This window comes from Perna viridis, chromosome 8 (assembly GCF_037379345.1).
Source record: "Perna viridis isolate PV_CMFRI_1.1 ecotype Kerala chromosome 8, ASM3737934v1, whole genome shotgun sequence".
Taxonomy (NCBI): Eukaryota; Metazoa; Mollusca; class Bivalvia; order Mytilida; family Mytilidae; genus Perna; species Perna viridis.
The window spans coordinates 36,822,509-36,845,817 of NC_142452.1; the positions used below are offsets into that span (position 1 = coordinate 36,822,509).

Here is a 23,309-nt window from a genome sequence, read left to right on the forward strand (position 1 = left end):
TTTGATTAGTCCGATTTCGTGTTGGTTTGTTTTTGTAATGGTCCATTTGCGTTCTGGTCCGATTTATCCTATCATCTTTTTGAAGTAACAGAAGAAAAAGTAGGGTACGAATAATTTTAGGGACGAGATTTTTTTAAACGGTTGGAAAAAATAAATTACTAAATTTCCATTATGACAAACAATTGACCTTTCGAAAATTATAAGTGATATTTTAGTCCTATTTTAAACGACAATAAACCACAGTAACTAAATTCGAAAATGATTTCTAGTATTCTTTAAGATTCGTGGTCATATTTATGTTTATATGTACATAATATTGTCATTGTTATAATAAAAAAAGTTATCAACATCGATGAATATTTTTCGGCGATGCGTTGCATTGGTGAAAAATAGAAAAATACAGTTAACTGAAACTTTTCCCTTGAAGAGACTGTGGTAAACGTATAATTCATACTGACATCGAACCAAAAAATCGAGCAACTTATGTTTTAAATTATGGGAATGATATGAAATTGCCCTGTTCTAACTCTCAGTTTCAATACTTTCATTGAAAAAAGTCTTTATTGAACATCTGTTGACTGTTTTGGAAACATTCCCTCGAAATAAATGGAACGCACTGATAGCACTGCAGCAATGGCTTCACTGGCCTCCTATGATGACAAATCTGATGATGACGTTCCAAATCAGGGTTCTGTTGATAATATCTCTGATGATGAACATGATGATCCTGGATCAAGACCATCATCACGCCCTGTTCTGGCACTTGAAACAGAAGAGGAGAATAGCAAACAGAGCACTGCTACTCCATCAGAAACACAGAAAACAAAACCTGGAAAGAAAAGTAATTGACTTAAGCTATTGTATGCTATGTGTACATGTATTCATATACTTTCTTCTTTTTCCAAAACTGTACAGGGCTCCTCTGAAGCATACTTGCACAAACAACCACAGTAACCAACTTATCTGATTAATTCTGAATGTTCATTTAATTTTTAAAGTTATGAGATATGCAGTACCAGAAATGCTTCTGTAGTTACAATACAAACATAAGTTGATACCCCATTTAGTTTTTGACCAGACATTGGTCCGATGAAACCTTGGTAGATTTTTTACTTATTGTTATGTCATGAGTCTGCTGGAGTTGGAGAAAATTTACATGTGAAAAATCCCATTTCCGCCATCTTGTAGATTTAAAGTGGCATGTCTTATGCATATGTATCAGTTCCTGAATTTTCATTTTACATGTACCATTTATGAACTTCTCCACAAATTATCTCCCTTTTAGACCTTATTATGTGTCTCTTTTTTTAATATCTAGGGTTACATTGTGACAATATCTAGGAAGTTTAGCATGATTAAGCCTTGTAAATTACTTCAGTTATCTTGTATAAAGTCCCGAATCTTTTGCTGTACTTCTTCCTACCTTCTTTTACGTGATTTTTAAATCAGCGGGTGTTTCTAGAAAAGCTATGGCTATGGGCTATGCTGCCAGTTTTTAGTGGAGCCCGAGTTGCTCGTTTGCTTTTGTTACTTTGTATGTATGATTTTAGTTACTGTATGTTCTTTGTTGTGTATGTCTGTTTCCCATGTCTGGTCTTTGTCCCTGGATTACATTCTTTTGATTACCGCTATAACTTTGGTTCCCTTGATTATTCTTAAACATGATGAAAGATGTAACAATGTAATCCTGGCCATTTGAATTCATTCATTTGTATAATTGAAGATACATTTGTTAAAAAAATACTGATATATCCATTTCAAGATCGGGACTTTCTATTTTCCAATAGAACCAATCAAATTCTAAACACACTGTATGGGTTGTTACACTGGAATTCCTGAGGGTTACAAATATTCTTGACTTTGTTTTTTTTTTTCAAGTAAAATGTGATATTTATCTTCATTTCTTTTTCTGACAGCAACTAGACTAGTTTCTAACTATGGTATTGATGATGAAGAAGAAGATGACATGAGTATTTCTTCAAGCGACGATGATGATGATGATGATGATGATGATGATGATGATGAGGGAGAGGAAGATGATATTCTAAAAAAGGCAAGACAAAATCTTTTTAATTTATTTATGTTCATTTTACACTGATTTATATGAGACAGGCACAGCTTAAAATTGTCCGGCAGAATAAGGCATTCTTGTCAATTCCAATTTAATTGGTCCTGATTAAAAAGAAACATGCCTGATTGATGTTTGTTCCTCTGAAAATCATTTGTCAGACTCTTCAAAAGTTCCTAACTTCTCTGTAATGTCATTTAAACTATGTTAAACAATTTTTTTTCTGCAATTACTGATTTAAATCGTGCACATCAATCTTAATGATAGATTTAGTTATTAGATTATGACATAAAGTCTCTGATAAATTTGTTCCCAGAACATGGAAAATGTCATCATAACAGAACCTACATGTAATTATCCCATTTTCCTGTTTGTAATGTGATTTTTTTTCATTCCAGAGGATTGATAGAAGTACATCTTTGAATGCAGAACAGGCATGTAAGTTGTACAAATAATTATTCTACCCCAACTTGAGGAGTGGGGATGTAAAGTAATACTAAAGGGTGTACATTTACGTCCATACTTCCTTCTTTCTGTAATGTACAGGAGTACCCATCTCTTATCCATTATTCCTCCTACACCACTGAATGGAATTTAATTGAAAAAAATCTAATGAAACCTTCACAGAATCTTTCTTGCATATTCCTATTGTGATCATCCTGTTTTAGATTTTGATCCAAATCAATTTGGAGATCAAGAGGTGTATGCTATCAAATGGGGAGTATGGATATCAAGTTAGTAAGCATTGCTTACAGTTTTTCAAGTTTAAAACCACACGGGCTGAGTATTACACCTCTGATTATCAGATATTGTGAAAGTTTTGATAGCATATGACTGTTTAATCTAATTTTGAAATAGATTCCAAAATTTCATAAAAAAACATGTTGTTAAAATTCATGTAAAAAAAAGATGCAGTTTTATTTTCAATTTACAAATATGGCCCAATAAAGACTTCAACATAGCTTGTTAAGGTTGTACACAAAATGTTGGCATTTCTATTTATTGCAAAGGCAGTAAGTAACCCCAGAGTTAATACTTTGCAGAATTAATTTTGGCATTTTTAGACAGACCACTGATGTACAATGTATGCCAAAATAAGCATCCCATGAGAATTTCCCACTAAATGGAATTTTCAATGCTAGAAAAAATCTTGATTTACTGTAAACCAACCAACTTTGACAAACATTTTATTTTGGCATGTTTCAAGAGCAAGATAAAAAAAATACAAAAAACAAATCATTTGTTTTTAATCACTGTGAATAAGTCTCTTTAAATAGATAACATCTTTGTAAGGAATGTCAGATGTGAAATTAAATAATTGCAAAATGGGATTGACATTCTAGATCAGGAAAATAAGTATCCAAGAAAATAGATTTGTTCACAGTAATAAGACTTAATGGGTACATGCATATAAGAAACATTTCTTCTGCACTGCATGTGTCAGGTTCCCAGTATACGAAAAAGAAACTTACTGTTATTACAGATTAAGGATGTTTAGTTATGTTTTTTATCATTTGCAGCATCATTATCTAGAAGTATGTTAAACAAATCATTTGATGAGATAGAAATACCTCCAGCACCCCCAGGAAAATGTTCAAATAAACTGCAGGTAAATAATTTAAGTTTGAAGATGGTTATCTTTGTAAGTGTTTTTGTAAGATACACATAAAAACCAACAAGGACCTTGTTTTGTAAACAGCATAATTCATATTAAACTTTTGGTAGTGCTTTAGGATAGGTTTCCTCTGGAAAACTCTAAATGAAGTCCAACTTTCCCACACTTGAAGTTTGCTTTAATACCAAACTTGACAAATCGTTTAAAACATTCAAGCTTTTTATTTGCCAGTGGGAAAGTGGGGAATAATAATCGACACTCCCACACCAAAATTGCATTTGCCAAGGGTAACGGGAAAGTGGAATCCTAGAACACTTGGTAAATTTGGTTATGTTTGTTGAGGACTGTAATTTACTAAAACTATTTATTTTTGTGTATGTATGAATTTTTATATGTTTATAATTTTGTATATTGATATGGTTTTTACACTTTTTGAAGCCAACTACGGATTCTATCTGTTTTTAGGATAAAATTGCTGGTCTATTTGAGAAAATGAGAAGAGAAGGTTTAGATATGAATGCAAAAATACAAAGGAGAAAAGATTTCAGGAATCCTAGGTATTGTTTAATATCTCGTATAACTTTCAGCTAAATACAAGTGGTCACTAAGACTGATTTGACAGTGCATGGAAGTACTGGCAATATTTTTGTGAGCTTGCAAGAAAATAAAAAAAGTTGGGGGGGGGGGGGGCTTTTTTATATCTATTGTTGACACAACCACTTAATGCTTACTATTGTAGACTGTGAAGTACAATTTTTTCTGCACTCACATTGCTCTGATACTTGTACATGTACGTCATTAGCAGGATTAATTATTTCAATGTATATAATTTTTATTTCCAGTATCTATGAAAAATTGATAGAATTTATTGGTATTGATGAGAAAGGCTCAAATTATCCCCCTGTAAGTACCAGTTTCAGTAGCAATAATTTCAGAATTGATGTATGAATGGAAAAAAAATTAAAGCAACAAAGATGTATATTGAACTCAGTGTTCTCCCCATGCCATCATAGCAATGTAATTTGCAGTGCTGGGCTAGCACAGTGCTATCAGTAATTATTTTTAGTTAGAATGCACTAGGCCAAAATAGCTGTGCTATGCCAGTAATAACTGTGCTATTTAAAAATTATATGGAGAACACTGGTTGAACTAGTTCAAATATGAATTTTCAGTCAATATAAAAACTAATTCTATACAGTTGTAAAATTATGCATTAAATCTATACTTCTGTTTTACTAGTACACAAGCAGTGACTAAAATATTCCTGGCTACCTGTGTAAATTAAAGGGTTGTTACATCTATATTAATGAATATTATCCCTCACCAAGTATATTATTGCACTTACAAGCTCATACAAAATGATATCCGCTCTGGGCAACATTCACCCAAAATGCAGTTATCCAAATAAATTATCATCACTGAAATATTACCTTGGTCACTTTCAGAGAAGTGCATACAGGTACATACACAAAATTACTCAAATGAGCTTCTTTTAATAAAAAAAAAGAATTCTGCTGATTCCACTGGACTTGAATGTTATAATTCTTATTTTTACTGTATGTTTACGTCCAATGATTGGTTTCCATTCATCATTGGCTTTGAAAAAGCGAAATAAGGGGTGATGTAGAAGAAATTCTGAAATTCTGAAAATTCCCCTTTTTCAAAATTTATAGTAATTGTCACCCCAAAAAGAAACTCTAAGCATCTGAATTGACCAGATATGTTCGGTACATCATTAACTTAATTATGAATGCCTAAAATATGAGTTCTGAAATCATTACAACTACATTATTTCCTTGTGTGGTATGACAACAACCACTTGAAAGAACTTATGATAACACAACTTAAGTTGCAGCCTTTATACAGGTGTTTCATGCATGTCAAATACCCACAAAATTCACTTTTATTTTGTAACATACCACATAACCAGTCATGGTTTAACTGATTTAGTTGATGCACTTTTGAGATAAAAAGTTCTCAGCACTTCAGAATTAAAAGAGTAATCAAGGGAACCAAAGTTCTAGTGGTAATCAAAAGAATGTAATCCAGGGGCAAAGACTAGTCTTGGAAAACAGACGTATACAACAAAGAACATAAAGTAACCAAAATAATACATACAAAGTAACAAAAGCAAATGAGCAACTCGTACTCCACTAAAAACTGGGAGCGTAGACCAGGTCTCCGGTAGGATAAGTGTCCTCTGCTTTTCTAGAAACACCTGCCGAGCTGCTCATAAAAGGTCAAGTCCAGGCTAGTTGAAAGAAGAAAGGAAAACTATGACATGTTGAACAAATCAATTTTCATGGTGCAGATTGAAACAATTTGGCATAAAATATCTCTTTTCAACCATCATTATGAATTTGCAGATATGCCTAAGTCTACTTTTATTGGGATAAGTTTCACTGTCCAGGTAAATTGGAACCTAAGGCCCTGTGTGTTCATGATAACTTCTGTTAATGTGTAATGCTTATATTATGCAATAGAAAGAGCAGGATTTTTTGCTTTTTATTTGTAGGAGGTATTTGATCCTCATGCATGGGGTAAAGAATCCTTTTATGATGCACTAGGTGAGTTACTGTAGCAGTAAATAAAACATTGCACATGTAATGGTTATGATTTTAGCATTTATACCTCCCAACTGCTTATTTTCATTATTGTATAAAATTTGTGCAAATTCCATAAGAATGGATACATACATGGATATATGAACAATGATCAATCATGGATAGCATTTTAATTGCATCAGTGATATGCTGTGTGGCAAGATGGCTCTCTTGCATTGTACATGTAATGGGTAGTGGACTTAAGGAGGTAGACCTAGGGTAAGGGACACAACCCTTACAAATCATTGGAACATTTGTATTCAGCATTTTACATCAATGTCATTTAAGCATCAAAATAACTTAGATTGATTTCTTTCTGTGTGAAATGAAAGCTTGACGGCCTTTGGTGAAGTTTAATATGATACAAACATATCAATGACTTCATGAGTTATGTCCCTTACCCTAGGTTTACCTCCTTAAATAGTCAGTTAATTTGCTAGCCAAAGGATTCATTCTTATGGTGAATTGGTTTGTCACTGAGCAGTTAAGGGTCAAGTGGTGAAGATGGTATAATTTTGTGAGTTAAATAATGTTTTCCTTTTATATATGTACCCCATGGCCAAATTGAAATGACCCACTGGGTTTGGATAGCTATTGAGCTAGTTGTGTTTGATCATGGGATAAAAACTTTTCGGAGTGGGGTGTGTGACAGGATGGCTAACTTATGTTGTTAAAGGTGGTAGATTTAAAAAAGCCATTTATTTGACTTTGCAAACGAATTTGTTTAACTTCAGTAATTGATTGATGGATTGAGGTTTAATGCCTACTGCAGATGTTTCATGCGTTTCAGGGGGAAAGCATTTGACTAATCAAGCAGACCCTTCCTTGTACTAGTCCAACATGCTTCCTCATGAAAGCATGCAGCAGCAGGTACACAATATGCTTTTCATTGCACTTGGACACATTATTCTGACTCAGGTCGAACCAGTCTTCCCTTTATTCCTTAAATATTACATGCTTGGGATAGATCAAATTTAGTTCCACAGCATGATACATGCATCTTTGATATTATATTGGCTAATCACTGTTTCAGATAAGGCACAGAAAACAGAGATGGAGAAAAGAGAAAAAGAAAGGAAGGACAGAACAAAGGTATTGTAGACTTCCAATATATTCTCGTCTGAATATAGCTGAAATATTGCTGCTCGGACGTTAAATTCCAATAAACAAACAAACAAACAAACCAATATATTCACAAGAATTGCAAATATCTTTTTGAACAATTTTAAGGATCTTTATATTGTTGTAAAGTTTTAAGTTGACTTGACTATCAGGTTGTATATATGTCACCAGAAACCTTTAAAAGAAAGCTTTCATATTATATTTTATCGTTATAAAAGTTTGCTGTACTGAGTTTTTGTATCATGAGTCGGTTTGAAAAAGAGGTTGGGTTGGTCCAGGATTTTATCTGCCCGTAAATTTCTCAAATTCTGAATGATGTAAACAAATTTTCTAACAAAGAGTGTGTGTGTGTGTGGGGGGGGGGGGGGTGGGTGTTCTGACCCACTTTTGTTTGATGTCGCCACTGGTTTCAATTATGGTACATGTATTTCCAGCCACTTCTGTGTGTGAAATCCTTATAAACTGTAGTTTGTACATGCATGTAATAAAAGTAAAACGTTTTAAGTGTATTTCTGAGCTGATTAACAGTTCTTTTGTTTTATTTTCCTTATATCATGATTGAAAGCAGGGGTATCACTAGTTAACCATCACTTACATATTTGCTTATTTTATTTACACTGTGAAATAGTCCGAGTAATATGAGTACAACACTTTTTTCCACTTATAGAGTTTTGTATTCCTATTATTTTTGTTTTGTTTTATTTTTACAGATTGAATTTGTGACTGGGACAAAGAGACCAAACTCTGCTACAGAAGCAACAACAGGTGCATTTCTTTTCTTTAATTCACAACTGACTTTTTAAGGAGGTAGACCTTGGGTAAGGGACATAACTCTTAAAAATCATTGGAACGTTTGTAGTCAGCATTTTACATCAATCTTATTTAAGCATCTAATTAACTTGGATTCATTTTATTCTGCTTCAAACAAAAGCTTGAGAGGCTTTGATGAAATTGAGTATGATGCAAACATATCACTGATTTCATGAGTTATGTTCCTTACCCTGGGTGTACCTCCTTAATTTATCTTCAATTTTCAAACATACATGTACATGCACCTACAAATTGGCAAATGTTAATTTTTTTTTAATCTTTTGATATTGGAAAGATAACTGTTTTATATAATAGTTTTTGTTGGTTTGATAAAAGTGACTTTCATCTTTTTTCTCTATAAAATTTCATGGTATATGTATTTTCATTTGTTTAAACATGTATACAGATTTAACTGGCAATGCTTTTCAGACTTTTCTGTCCATTTATCAATTCTGATACAATAAGGGTATAAACAACAAAATTACTGAACACTAATCCGATCCAAAATCAAGTCAAGTCCAAAATTAATCAATAGGGAGAACCAGTACAATTTTCACAAAAAATCGTAAGAGTAAAATTAGTCTTAAGTTGTGACGTCACAATACTTAATTCTATTATGACATCATAACTTACAACTAATTTTACACTTACGATTTTTTGTGAAAAGGACTGCTGAATGATAAACACTTATATTTCTGTATTGAACACAATTTTATTTTCTTGGATTTTAGATGATAAAAAAAGAAAATCAAAATGGGACAATCAACCAGTTTCAAATGTGACTGGCTCTAGAGGTGGCCTACCTGGTGTAATAAACCCCAGTGTAGTAACTGGATCTGCTTCAGGAACAAAATCTACTGTAATACCAGCTACAGGGAGCATAACAAAGAAACCTAAATGATTACAAGGATACATTAGCCTTAGATGTCACCGGACTTCCATGCTGTTGATTGCTCCTTGTAATTATGAGATGAAATTTGCATCATGATGGAAGATTCATTTATAGTTCTCCATTTACAAAAATATGGAAAACTCTTGAGATTCGTTTATAGTTCTTCCTATACAAGAATAAGGAGAACTCTAATGGCAGCTTACGATTATTGATAATGTAATTAATGCATACATTCTACATAAATCTAGATGTTTTGAAAAAAAATACTACATTGGTGATGACATGAGTAAAATATCAAATATTACATACAAACCTGTTTAAACCAAAATGTTTGAGTATAGAGAGTAGAAAATTGTTCAGTTTTCCAAGGTTAAAAAATACATTAAAACTTAAAAATGTGTCTATTATAGGCCAAAAAAAAAAAAAAATTCTTAGATTCTCATCACGGCACAACCCAATTTTTCATGCCCCCCTTTTTTATTTTAAAAATGTGTTTTGAACAGTAATACCCGACTCAAACTTCTGGAAATATTCTATGTCTTCTCAGGACCTATTTAGAATAATCGTCCTTAGTAACTTCTTGGTTGTAAATCATAGTTTTATACAATAGAAAACTGGTACGGGTGTAGTTGTAGAGAAGAATGCTTTTTGATAGAGCTTTTTCGATATGTTTGTGTTGGTAAAATTGATCGCTAAGCACACATAGATGTTGATAACAACAACCCTTTTTTTTCAGCACGATTGACAGTTACTGTAAGAAAAAGAAAAAGAAAATTCCTGCTGTCAGTTTAAAAAAAAGTTGGATGAGAATCTAGGATTTTTTTTTATTATGGCCTTAGTAAGGTTTTTGGTTTATTCAGGTTTGGTTTAGATAGGTTTTACTGTATGTGATTTTGATCAGTCTACTTGAACATTACTGGATACATATAATTGTGAATAAATCACTGTCTTAGATATATTATATTGTTGTTGTTTTAACATTCTGAATTTTGTAGTACAAAAAAATGAATTCAATTGGTTAAATTGAAAGAGCTAAAATCAGTTCTTTATTTATAAACACACATAATAGATATTAAGTTCATTTTATGCACAAAAATGATAAAAATGCATTCAACATATATGATGCATTGTAGTTTTGTTAGCAATCTTTACCTTTAAATATATTATATCTAGAAAAACACATAATATATATTTAACTCCGTTTTTGCGTGAAAATGATAAAAAATCATTCAATTTCTATGATGCATTGCAGTTTTGTAAGCAATCTTTACCTATAAATACATATACACTGAAACCAGTTATAACCAAACACTGAATAAAACTGACACTTGTCTTTACTGGACAAGTTTTAGTCATTATATGTCAGTTCTAATGGATTGTTTAGTGGAACACTAACGTAGACCATGTTTTGACACTCTTTTATCATGGAAAACAGATACAGGAACTCGGGTATTTTTACAATTTTCAGTTTTTGTATAGTTTTTGTTTCACAGAAAACAGATACAGGAACTTAATTACTTTTTCTACAATTTTCAGTTTTTGTACAAGTAAAACCCTGCTGACTTTCTGACTTTCTCTTAATGCCCCTTTGAATATGCTGTTCTGAACTGATAAACTGTAAGACCAATTTTTTTATTAAATGTCTTTACAGTACATAATGATTAAAAAAAAGTTCACGAATTTCCTCTGTCATATTTACATGTATGTACCATAATTTGCACCCCATGCATATTTTTCTATGAAAGCTACATCAGTCAAAAACAATGCCAAGAAAGCATCTTCTAGTTAGGAAAGCAACACACACACACACACACGTGGGATTTTAGCACACATCAACTAAACATAACAGTTGCAACTATTATATCACGATAATGCCACATTGTTCTACCGCGATATGCAATCAGTCACATGACCTGTAAAATAAATAAATATCTACCATTAACAGCACATTCACATATCAATAATAAAGCAAATGATACATATTTTATAAAATTCAGTATGTTCTGTCAGTGGATATATCATGGATAGCACTAGGTTTGTTGTTGCACCCAATGCGTAATCACAGTGAGTGTTTCTACTAAAGATAGCCCGTTGTTATATATTCACTCTCCTTGGTAATTATAATATGAAAAAAATAACAAATAATATTTTGGTCCATGCTCCCAGTTTTTAGTGGAGTCCGAGTAGCTCATTTACTTTTGTTACTTTGTATGTATGATTTTAGTTACTTTTTGTTCTTTGTTGTGTATGTCTGTTTTCCATGTCTGGCCTTCGTCCCTGGATTACATTCTTTTAATTACCGCTATAACCTTGGTTCCCTTGATTACTCTTTCACCATAAAGAATATTTGTAGATGTTGCTTTCAATTAAATGTTTGGTGATTTCTTAATATATGAGCGTATGCAGTTTAATAGTGGATAAATTTATTCCCCAGTCGGTTGCTTAAAGTTCTGCGTGATTGTGGTGTTAGCAAGTTGTATAAAATTAACATTTAAAAAAACTATATTTACGTTATCATAATCAGAATTATTTTGTCCCAATTTGACGTTGACATAGACGTTTCCTTTTCCAATGTTCTCGTCAATGCGGAAGGACGGGTTAACATGTAGCGAGTCGTATATATGTTCTTCTTTATTCTCTATTGAAGAGATCAAAATGCTGTTTAGTAATACGTACTAGTGTACAAAGCAAATGTTTTAAAAATGCCACAAAGCTGATTCTTTAGTAAAGGAAAAATGAATTAAATATGAATTTTTGAATTTTAAAATTTCATGATGGCGTTTAAAAGATTCATATAGTCCTTAATTTCATTTTCTTACTACTAGTTACACAATATGAAGTTAAGTTTTAGTTTATAGCTGTAATCAACATTGCATTATTCATGGCGATATAACTTCTAGATTTCATGACAAATGAATACCTTTGCGGAGTTTAGTTTGTCCAGTTTCTTTTTCCAATGTCTTTCTTTTATCCGTCTGCCTTCTTCTGAATGTGCAAGCATATACAAATTAAGTGCATGTCGGTAAATGCTAAAATACCATACTTATAACTACTTGTTTCATATAAGGTAAGAGTGAGATATTTTATTGGTTAAAGTACGGTCGTTATTTATTATGATAAATAATACGTGGTGATCTAACGATATCACCTATAATATGGAGTAGGCATTGCCTAAATCAGCGAGCACCGAGAGGTTTACCACACGTGTACGGTCCGTGCGAGATTCGTCAGAATAATAAAAAACATTACAAAAATGAAAAAGGGTGTGGGGTCGGACGAACATTTGTGTTTCGCAATTTAAGTGCAATATTTCTATTTAAATTTCAAAGGCAAGCGAAATCAATATTTTTATTTGAAAATCTGTCTTGTTAAGTAATGGGGATTGTTTTTCAATGAGTGAGCAAGGAGCTACTTTTTAACTGCTTGAAACGAGTGATTATGAAATAATTTGTTTTTTCCCAAAAATTCCAACCCCACCCCCCCTTTTCCCTTCTCCTTTTCAATAGTCGATAGCTATGTATCCAATTATATGGAGAATAATAAAAATGAACGATAATGTATGGAAACAAACGGAAAACGAGTTGGATAAAAAAAATCCGAGAATGTGTGAGGAATTTTATCTACCTATCAGTAAATTGACTGCCATTTGGATGTACTGTCTTTAGTATTGCCAACGCCAAGGCTTTATCAACGTTTCAGGCAATATAGTACCATCCTTTGCTCGGTCAATTTATCAAGATAAGCAACTATTAAATAAAAAAATCCTCTAAAGAAAGACGAGTCTTTCTAGGGCAATTGAATAAACGAAAATAAAAGCAAGTAAAGTAAAAATTATAAAATGCGAAATGTTAGAAAAATGATAGTCAAACCTTTTCAATGCCAATAGAAAAACGACAATAATTAGAAACAGAAAAACTCCAGATCCGACGACACTTCCAACGATAACCGTTATCTGTTTTTGGGTTAAACCTGAAATAAAGAACATCCGGGGTTAAACGGCATTCATGTCTGTTTTTTTTTTAACACGAAAACTCATACGACGGCTTTATTTTTGTTGGCTTATAATACAATGAAATGGAATAATTATTTAGAGTCAAAAGCTAAGGGAGCTAACTACCAAATAAAAAGGGTATATTAGATTATATTAAATGCTACAGTGAAAATAAACTTTGTCAAATCAGTATGCCCTTTGCGTAATATTTAGTAAAATGTGTGCTTGTTTGCCAACAAAACATTTTTGCAGTTCACCCATTCATAAAATGGGAACCTCAGTGAAATGAAACGGAATGGATAAAACACTTCATTTTCATTACATTTTCATTGCAGGAAAATTTGACCACATGCGTCAACAACTTAAATATTTCAATCATAAAAAACCTGTTGTATCATAACGCCTCACGACAAAATTTTCACCTTATGGAAACATGTGGCCATTATACCCGGGTCGAAAATCCCCAAACGACCCACCTCAAATAAAAACAAATAAAAACTATACTTTGTGACGATACATAAATGTTGTAACAGCTAGTAATTTGTTTTTGTCGGAGTTAAATCATCTGCTTTACTGAAATACAGTGATGGGTTCGATTATTTTCAAAGAAATTGATTAATTTACAATTACTTTAATTAATGTTTGATTAAATTGAATTAATAATTACAACATTTTTGAAAGTAATTGATTGAATTAATGATTAGATTAGTAAAATTACCATGTTTACATTTGATTATAATGAATGCTTTATTTGTTTGTCCAAATATAACCGCCAATGAAAGCTAACACTGTGTGTATTACTTTACCTCATGGATCTTTAGGCACATTCAAGTAATCCAAGAAAGGGCATGACACATCTTATCCATGTCATGCAAATGGAACTATTGCAAAAAAGGGTTTTTCTTTCAAAGTTATGCATGTGGATTCTCATTTTTACCCATTTTGTTGAATATCCAATTTGCACTTTTTTCATACTGTACATGTAACTGAGAATGGATATTTTTGTAAGCCAAAGCTAAATTTTGTTTAATTGTTAAATAAGTATTTTCACAACTTCATAGGTACTTCCATGCATCATTGTATAATTATGTAAGTTAGAAAATGTCGGACAAAATATGTTCATTTAACAATAAAATTAGCCCTTTCTTCTATACAATTAAGCCTGTCATTTCCCCTTAAGGTGCTTTTATGCCTAATTAGCAATTGATTTTTCCCATTAAGTAGCACTCCAGCTAAGGATCATGCAAAATGTGATTCATGGGTAAAAAGCCTACATATTTTTATTTTTGATATTTTGTTTGAAATGTCATAGTAAACAGAAATTAACATGTGGTTTTTCATATAACCCGTGCTCTTAGGAGATAAAAATTATATAGAATGCACTGTAGATTTCAAAATTAAGGGAGATAACTCTGTAAATGGCGCTCAAATACAATAGAATCTACTGTATTTTTAATGTCGATTATTTCATGAGAGTAGGCAGATTTGAATGAATAATTACACATTTTATAGTATAGACCCATAGAAGAACTTAATTACAAAAATAAAAATATGTAGCCTTTTTGGGGTGTATCACATTTTTCAGATTTTGCATGATTCTTACAAAGACAGCTACTTAAAACCTAATGTTAAATGTACATGTGTAAAAGTGGAATTCTGTTATTGAATGTTTAGAGGTTAAGATAAAATTGAATGGTAAAATAGCTGCATTAAATATTATATCATTGAGTATATATTGTGTATACTTCTATATATATCAATAATACAATGAAATTATAGAAATTTTGTTGAAAATAAGCTTAAAACATGTTACCCAGTATAACCCATTCCATAGAGTATCACCCAGCCTGGGAAAAAATCTTTGCCAACCTTTGTATGAGGCTTTTGATAGGTCTCACATTTTGTTTCTATATAAAATATATTTGTTTGCATTTTATTCACTTCTTGTGACATACTTTAAAGAAAATTACTTAATATATTTGAAAACTGAAATGATATATTTTGGATTTAAGGAGGTAGGCCTAGGGTAAGGGACACATCTTTTTAGATTCATTGGAACGTTTGTATTCAGGCTCTGTATATCAATCTCATGTAAGCATCAAAGTAACTGATTTCATTATGATTCAAATTTAAGCTGTGTTTCTAGAAAAGCAGAGGACGCTTACCCTACCGGTGCACCTGGTCCATGTCCAAGTTTTTGGTGGAGTCCGAATTGCTCATTTACTTTTGTTACTTTGTATGCATGATTTTAGTTATTTTGTGTTCTTTGTTGTGTATGTCTGTCTTCCATGTCTGGTCTTTGTCCCTGGATTACATTCTTTTGATTACCGCTATAACCTTGGTTCCCTTGATTACTCTTTGAAAGACTTTAGTGAAATTGAATGTGATACACATATCATTGACTTCATGAGTTATGTCCCTTACCCTGGGTCTACCTCCTTAATTTGTTAATGCATTGCTCATGTTTATATCTATTGAATTCAGAATGTTATCATAAAGTAATCAGGATTACAGGGTATTTTGAAAAGTAGCTCATTGAGCATATTTAATATTTTACTAATAACGGTTCTGTTGAAACACAAGGAATGCACTAGTGTTTCACTTCAATAAAAAAAAATAAAATCCTTCAGAGTTCACCAAGAGTTCTTCAACAAATGTAAACATACCTTTAAGCAAGCTCTGAAAGCCCCGAACAACACGTGGTAAAAACCACATTAACAGAACGTTGACAATTTTTCAAAATCGAAATAAAAAGTAGAATCGAATTTTGAGTGTATGTAAATTAATTCCCTCTTTGGTATAAATGGTTTTTCTATTGCCACCCATAATGTTTTTAGGAAAACAAACTCAAACTTTATCTGGAATAAACAAATAAATCAGAAATTCTTTTGACGATTTATTGAAGACCTCGTCTACAAAGGCCAACTCTAATGCTTGATTTACCTGGACATCCATTTTTAAAACAGGATGTGACATCAGACCTTTCACCAAGACACGGCTTTCCATTATTTAATGGACCAACGCATGTTCTAGATCTACTTCTACTCCCTGTTCCACATGTCACTGTGCATGTTATCCATTCGGACCATTGTTCCCAGTACCCATCAACTAAAACCAGCAATAACATTTCATTCTTCCTTGATTTTCATTTGTTGGATATTTGTATATGTGGGCTACTCATATCATTCAATATTCTTAAGTATACCAGTTTTTATCGAACGTTCTTGCATTCTACCTTAGTTCTGAGATGTGATATATAACCATTTTGTTTTTTGTTATTTACATATAAATTACATAAAAAAATACAAAATGTGTACACAAAATTTAAGAAACAAATTTCTTCTCTGCATTAATTAACTGCAAATAATAGTATGTGTTCATCCCTTAAAATGACTCATTTTGTCTGGATTTCCCAATGCCAAATGTGCATTCAGGGGTTATTTTGAAGTGAAAAGCAAAACAAAACAAAACATAGCAAAACACAAATGAAAAACAAACCAAAAACAAACAAACAAATTGGTGAAATATAAATCAAACTGAGCAAGGTAAAGGCGAATATTATGTTTACCCGAACAGTTACTTCTAGAACAGGTCATCATACCAGCCCCATCACCAGAACACGGAACACAACCATATAAAGGACCAATACATGTTCTCGAATTAATTCTACTGCCATTTCCACATGTCACTGAACATGCTCCCCAGGAAGACCCAGTTGAAAATTTTTATTTCGCAAATGCAATATTTTTGATTTATATCTAAGCAGCAAGCAAAATCAATATTTCTATTTGAAAATCTGTCTTGTTAATTAATGGGGGAATTTTTTTTTTCAATACTTGAATAACTTGAACAATCCCACACCCCAAATTCCAACCCCATACCTCCTTTCCCAACGCTCTCAAAATGGTTAATAACTTTATTGCACTTCGCAATACTTTACATTTTTATCCCTTAAGGGCATCTCTAGCAACATCCATTTCAGTTTTGGCCTATCAGATCAATCTGTACAAATACCGGAAATATTGCAGTTCTCCACGGATGGTGGGAATATTTTACACATATCATATGACGTTAACTAAATTCAGACGACAGCTGCAAATTCCAAACAAGAAAATGATTGCCTTTCCTATTTTATATTGCCTTTCCTATCTTACAAAAGCTATGCTTCGATTTTGATAATATAATCCGAGTTATATTTTTTCCAAGGCAGGTCAGGTTCTTGACAACAGCAACAGTGGACAGCGGAGATACACGTACGTCCATCCACGTGTTTCTAAAAGTTTTTAAACACATAACATTCACTTCTTTAAATAGGTAAAACAAATTAGAAAAAGACCTGAACACTATGAGATAAGATGAATTTAATTTTACTGAAACGTGATTTTGACCTATATTTTTTTTCGCTCTACCAAGGACGATGATTGTGATTTACCGTCTATGTACTGGATTCCTGAACTTCACAAGGATCCATACAAACAACGTTTCATATCTGGGTCTGCAAAATGTACCACCAAACCTCTTTCAAAACTTTTAACTTCTATACTCACAACTGTCAAAGAGGGTCTACAGTCCTACCACAACACTTGTTACTCCCGAAGTGGTATTAATTCAATGTGGATCCTGGAAAATTCGAAAGATCTTTTGGAGACAATCAGTTCAAGACTATTATCTGAATATAATAGCATTAAAACCTATGATTTTTCACACTGTATACTTCTATTCCCCATAGTCAGTTAAAATCCCGACTTAAAAACATTATACATTGTTGTTTTTCCAAAAAAAGATGGTACACCTAGATACAAATATATAGTTCTTTGTAGAGATTCCTCATACTTTGTAAGAAATAATTCCAAATCATCTTTCAAATATACATAGGAAGATGTTTACAAAATGCTGGAATTTTTAATCGACAACATATTTGTCCAGTGTGGTGGACATGTTTTTCAACAAACGGTCGGCATTCCAATGGGAACAAATTGTGCTCCTTTACTTGCTGACCTATTCCTTCACTCTTGTGAGGCTGACTTTATAGCTGATCTGATCAGAAAGAAGGAATTTCTTTTGGCTAGATCCTTCAATCTCAGTTTCGGCTATATAGATGACGTATTATCTTTAAACAATCCTAATTTCGGGGATTTGATACATCGCATCTACCACAGAGAACTTGAGATGAAGGATACTACAGACACTGTGAAGTCAGCCTCATATCTTGACCTACACTTAGAAATCGATGGTAAAGGAAAACTATTGACCAAACTTTACGACAAACGTGATGACTTTTCATTCAGAATTGTCAACTTTCCTTTCATCTGTGGCAACATCCCTTTGGCTCCTGCGTATGGAGTGTTCATATCACAACTCATACGTTATGCCAGAGCTTGCCGAAACTACGCAGACTGTTTGTATCGCGCTAGAACTCTAACAAATAGGCTTCTGGAACAGGGTTATGTTGCTAAAAGATTGAAGTCATCACTACAGAAGTTTTATGGTCGTCATTATGAACTCGTGGATCGTTATGGTGTATCCATCAGCACCATGAAAACTGATGTATTCAACGGGTCATAGTTTTCCTTTCCTCGTTTGTCTACCCCGGGCTTGACTTTTTATGAGCAACTCGGCGGGTGTTTCTAGAAGAGCAGAGGACGCTTACCCTACCGGCGCACCTGGTCCATGCTCCCAGTTTTTAGTGGAGTCCGAGTTGCTCATTTACTTTTGTTGCTTTGTATGTATGATTTTAGTTCTTTGTTCTTTGTTCTTTGTTGTGTGTGTCTGTTTTCCATGTCTGGTCTTTGTCCCAGGATTGCATTCTTTTGATTACTGCTATAACCTTGATTCCCTTGATTACTTTTTTATTTGTTTGATTGAAGGTAATGATGAATTTTCTCCGTAAGGACAGTCACTTTTTGTTACTTCCGGGACATGACTTTTTTTTCGTTAGTATATTGGGGAACCTGAAGGGAAATTTAGAAAGTACACGTAATAACCGTAGAGCTCACATTGCTTCGCGGCGCTCGCTATAACTACTTTTCCCCCTTTCGATTGTTGGTTAATTGTACATGTAGGATACTTATGCTATTCAAGTTACAATTACTATTATTATTTTAATTTCAATTAAGTTTAGATGTATGAGATGTTATATTTTGATTCGTTGTAATACATTAGAATTAAAAGAAATACTCATTGAGTTTTCTGTTGAGGAAAAAAAAAAACACCACACAAAAGACACATAAAAATAACATCAACACACAGAGAAAACAAAACAAAAACACAAATAACTTAATTGGTATGTATAACCTTTCTAATGACTTATGTTGTTGCATATGTTTACGTAAATACGACGGTTACGTGAAAATGTGATAAAAAAAACCGAATGTATTAACAAATAAATAAGTAGATCTAAACAAGGCAAGTGGCATTAGTTCTATTTACCCGGGCAATCATTTTCAGAACAAGTCGTCATGTCAGACCTATCACCAGAACACGGAGCACCCTCATTAAAAGGTCCGATACATGTTCTCGACCTGGTCCTACTTCCAGTCCCACATGTCACTGAACATGCTGCCCATGTAGACCATTGTCCCCAGTGCCCATCAACTGGAAATAATAATTATTCCTACAGTTATAATGATATGACAAGAACAAAATAAAGTAGGTTTTACGCCTTTGCTCATCAATGATTGAATATTTGTACAAGTAGGATACTCATCTAATTCAATACCTTTTCAATAACAATTTAGATGTTTTCTAAATTAAAAGGTTTGAAATATATTATTTTGATTTCTTGGTATGCAAATTGAAAACAAAATGAAAGCAAATTGTCTATGCAAATTGAATATGAAAATTCTTAACATGATCGTCATGGAGTAGTACTAAAAAGACTGGTACACATACCAGCCTTTTTAGTACAACTCCATATCACAAAAAAACTTTTCTTGGTAAATATGAAGTACTAAAACTTTAACATGCGAAATTCTTTTACAGACACAATGGAACAAAATTTGTTAGTATATGCCTTATTAAAAATCTCTACATACCTGTTTAAAGGTATTCATTTCATGTTTTCAATTAACTCTCCGGAAAATCAAAATTACAATGATTTTAGTTTTTTTAAGTAAACGTACTTAAGACTTTTCTTGATTCAAATTATGGAGGGCTAAGCCAATTTCATTTTTTGATTAATTTTAAGTGTAGCAAAACTTTACTAATACTACGAATAAGTATTAGTACACCAGTTCTTCATACAATTTAATCAGTAATAATTATTTCATATAAATAAAATTGTATTACTCGTTTAAATTAAAAAAAGTAGAATTAAAAGGTTTCCTTTAAATGAAATTGTGTATAATAAAAATCGATGTGTAGAACTTTTATAGTAAATAGCTTATTATTTCATTTTCATTTTTCTTATTTTGAACTTAAAAGTTACGACCACTTCTTCGTTGGCAAGATAATAACAATAAAAATCTGGTTAATTAAAATAGGCAAATAAACTTTACCCGGACAGCCTCCCATTACGCAGGACGTAATGTCGGAGCTGTCACCGGAACAAGGGTCTCCACCATTCACTGGACCTGTACAAGTTCTTGATCTGGTTTTACTCCCAGTCCCACAAGTCACGGAACAGGTTCCCCATGCATTCCATTGTCCCCAGTATCCATTAACTAAACATAAATGATATCTGGTTAATGGTTAATCAATAGACATATATAAATGTCTAAAATGTTTTAACGATATACGAAATGACAAATTTGCAAAGCAAATTTTTTGTAGTTCTATCCGCGGTATTCGAATTTGTACTCTGTAGCTCTGTTATATTTAGAAACAATGCATGTACTAAGTCCAAAGTCCAACCGCATGGCCACCTAAGCTATAAAATATAGAGTTCACTGGCCAGTTGATTCCTCATTGTAGGTCTAATCTGGGGTTGTAGCTACGTTCACATTTGATAATACAGAACAATTAATAGATGTTGAGTAGTAATGTAGGACAGAAGAGAAAATTAACAATACATGTCATATCAAATAGGCATCGCTGATAGGTCGCATAATGTGAACTACTCAATTCGATATACTGTTCGATTTTTTCCTGATAGAGATAAATCAATAACCTCGTCTACTTCTAATATAAAATATTTAAATAATATTAGTGAATTCAATTGAGGTCATTTCAGGTGTCTTTTTTCACGGCTGTTTCAATATTGTTTTTATTCAAATTACGTATTTTTACGTATTTATAGTCTTGCACAATTCTTAATTCATTATTGTCACTTGAAATGAATATTGTTTGAGTATACAATTAAATCGTCTGAAATTAAAAACCTGTTCATCAAAAGCATTTAACTGAAAGAATGGCAGTTCCTACAATTTTTATGCTTATAATTCCACACAATTTACCGCTATAGAGCTAAAGAAAAACAACCGCATGCTTTATAAAGCAACAATTGACCAGTATGTAGAAGTTCTCCTTGAAAAAAGTCAATTTTAGAGAATGACATCCATTCATTTAACTACTGGAACTAGAGATTTAAGAGACTCCTGATATAGCTACCTCTGCATTATTTTTGTACCTTTACTTCAAATTCAACGACAGAAGTCTTTTCAGTACAAGAATATCTGATAAAAAAAATCCCTTCTATATACCATATAAGTATTATACCAGCTCCCCCCAGCATATGGTGATCATATTTCTCGGATGTTAAGGTAAATTAGAGTACGTAGCCACTATTCTGACTTTTAAATGCACCTTTTTGACCGTCTATTGTACCAAGGATATAATTCAAATACGTCGCATACGCATCCTGACAATATTTTATTTCCGGTATTCAGATCTGATTGAGATATACAAATGTATTCTGTTTCTGAAAAAAATATAAACGATGGATTTTCAAATGAAAATCAGTATATCTTCAATACAGTTTTGACTTCTGATTTTATAAGATTTACCCAGTGATAAATGTGTGCTGCCAGATTTCATTGCAATATAAAGTAAGAAATAACCTCAATGGAGAAGCAGGGGGGTTAGCGCGCTGTTAATTTGGCTTAACCAACTTATTTCATCGGAAATGTCTGTTCAATTCAGGATCATTGTGGTTGTTTTCAACTTCCCGGTTTGTGACTTGATATTGCCATTACCTCTATTGAATTTCCAATTTGATCATTGCTCAGAGTTTATTATAACTTTGTTATAAACTTTTATACGAAAGACATCTACAGACCTTTTTAGCTTATCAAAGGAATAATTGATCTAAAAAGGGTCATCCATCAGTACTCCTAGTGGAACCATACTTACATGATCTCAAAACAAATGCGATATTGTTAATCAAAAGCGATAATGCGAAGTCTAAATGTATTTGTTGTATTTTGAAACTTGGACATTTCAAAACGCCAAAATATCCATTGCCCAATATATCTTCACCTGTGATATGCAGACGCAAAAACAATTTTTAAAGGAGTATTGCATTAGTAAATAAAAATCATGAAAGGTATATATGATGTTGTAATCATTTACAAAAGAATTTGTGTTTTATGGACGATAAACCCATAGGTTAATAAGTTCATTACTATATACTCATGAATTAATAATATTTATCAGGTATAATGTGGTTATTATTAATATCAGGTATATCGTGGAACCACATCGTGGAACCATATCGTGGAAAAGGATTTACTTATGTGGAACTAACCTGGACAACCGTTCTTAGAGCATAATGATACGTCCGTCCTTTCGCCTGAACACGAAGCACCACCATTCAGTGGTTCGATACATCTTCTTGTTCTGGTCCTATTGCCAGTTCCACATGTCACTGAACATGTTCCCCATTCTGCCCATTGTGCCCAGTAGCCATCAACTTTAACAAGGAAGTCAATGATTTATACATCGCTTTCCGTGAGTAATATATTGTAAAAAGATATCATTGACAATATCAAAATAATTCCCGGATGATAGTTATAGATTGGCCTTTTAATATGCTCTTGTTATCAGCACAAGGGCTTTAGCCCGTGGGACTCTATCAATTGAGGGCTGATAACAAGCAAGGACAACATTTGAAAAGCCAAGTACTAACATATTTATCACATAATTGTTCATCAGTAATGAAGTATCCACCAAGTGTTTTTCTTATACAAAGAGTATGAAAGGCTTGTGGATAAAGTGTGCGGTCTATTCTGTTGATTCATCATGTTTCTGTCTCATTATACCTTTCTCAATGT

The 23,309-nt window shown here is 32.7% G+C and overlaps 2 protein-coding genes across 8 annotated transcripts in view; one reads left to right on the plus strand and one right to left on the minus strand.

The window, feature by feature from the left end:
- The first annotated feature begins 290 nt into the window (after positions 1 to 290).
- Positions 291 to 10,068, plus strand: LOC148610372 (SAP30-binding protein-like). The gene is made up of 10 exons (XM_088542910.1): positions 291 to 841; positions 1,917 to 2,053; positions 2,467 to 2,506; positions 3,589 to 3,677; positions 4,149 to 4,240; positions 4,526 to 4,586; positions 6,199 to 6,250; positions 7,320 to 7,378; positions 8,119 to 8,173; positions 8,950 to 10,068. Exons 1-10 carry the CDS (start codon positions 607 to 609, stop codon positions 9,117 to 9,119), a joined length of 990 nt encoding a protein of 329 aa, XP_088399036.1. The 5' UTR covers positions 291 to 606; the 3' UTR covers positions 9,120 to 10,068.
- A 133-nt stretch (positions 10,069 to 10,201) lies between these two features.
- LOC148610373 (coadhesin-like) overlaps positions 10,202 to 23,309 on the minus strand; it is a 37,790-nt gene continuing 24,682 nt past the window's right edge. For 6 of the 7 annotated variants that reach the window (XM_088542906.1, XM_088542902.1, XM_088542903.1 and 3 more), the window contains 8 exons: positions 22,784 to 22,948; positions 20,598 to 20,762; positions 19,531 to 19,695; positions 16,045 to 16,209; positions 12,980 to 13,079; positions 12,031 to 12,095; positions 11,621 to 11,748; positions 10,202 to 11,023 (listed from right to left, as the gene is read on the minus strand). In XM_088542906.1, coding sequence (XP_088399032.1) covers positions 11,015 to 11,023; positions 11,621 to 11,748; positions 12,031 to 12,095; positions 12,980 to 13,079; positions 16,045 to 16,209; positions 19,531 to 19,695; positions 20,598 to 20,762; positions 22,784 to 22,948 — 962 coding nt within the window. In that variant the 3' untranslated portion in view covers positions 10,202 to 11,014. Of the gene's footprint in view, positions 11,024 to 11,620; positions 11,749 to 12,030; positions 12,096 to 12,979; positions 13,080 to 14,914; positions 15,009 to 16,044; positions 16,210 to 19,530; positions 19,696 to 20,597; positions 20,763 to 22,783; positions 22,949 to 23,309 lie in introns of those variants that run through there. The other variant, XM_088542905.1, reaches the window with a different exon arrangement.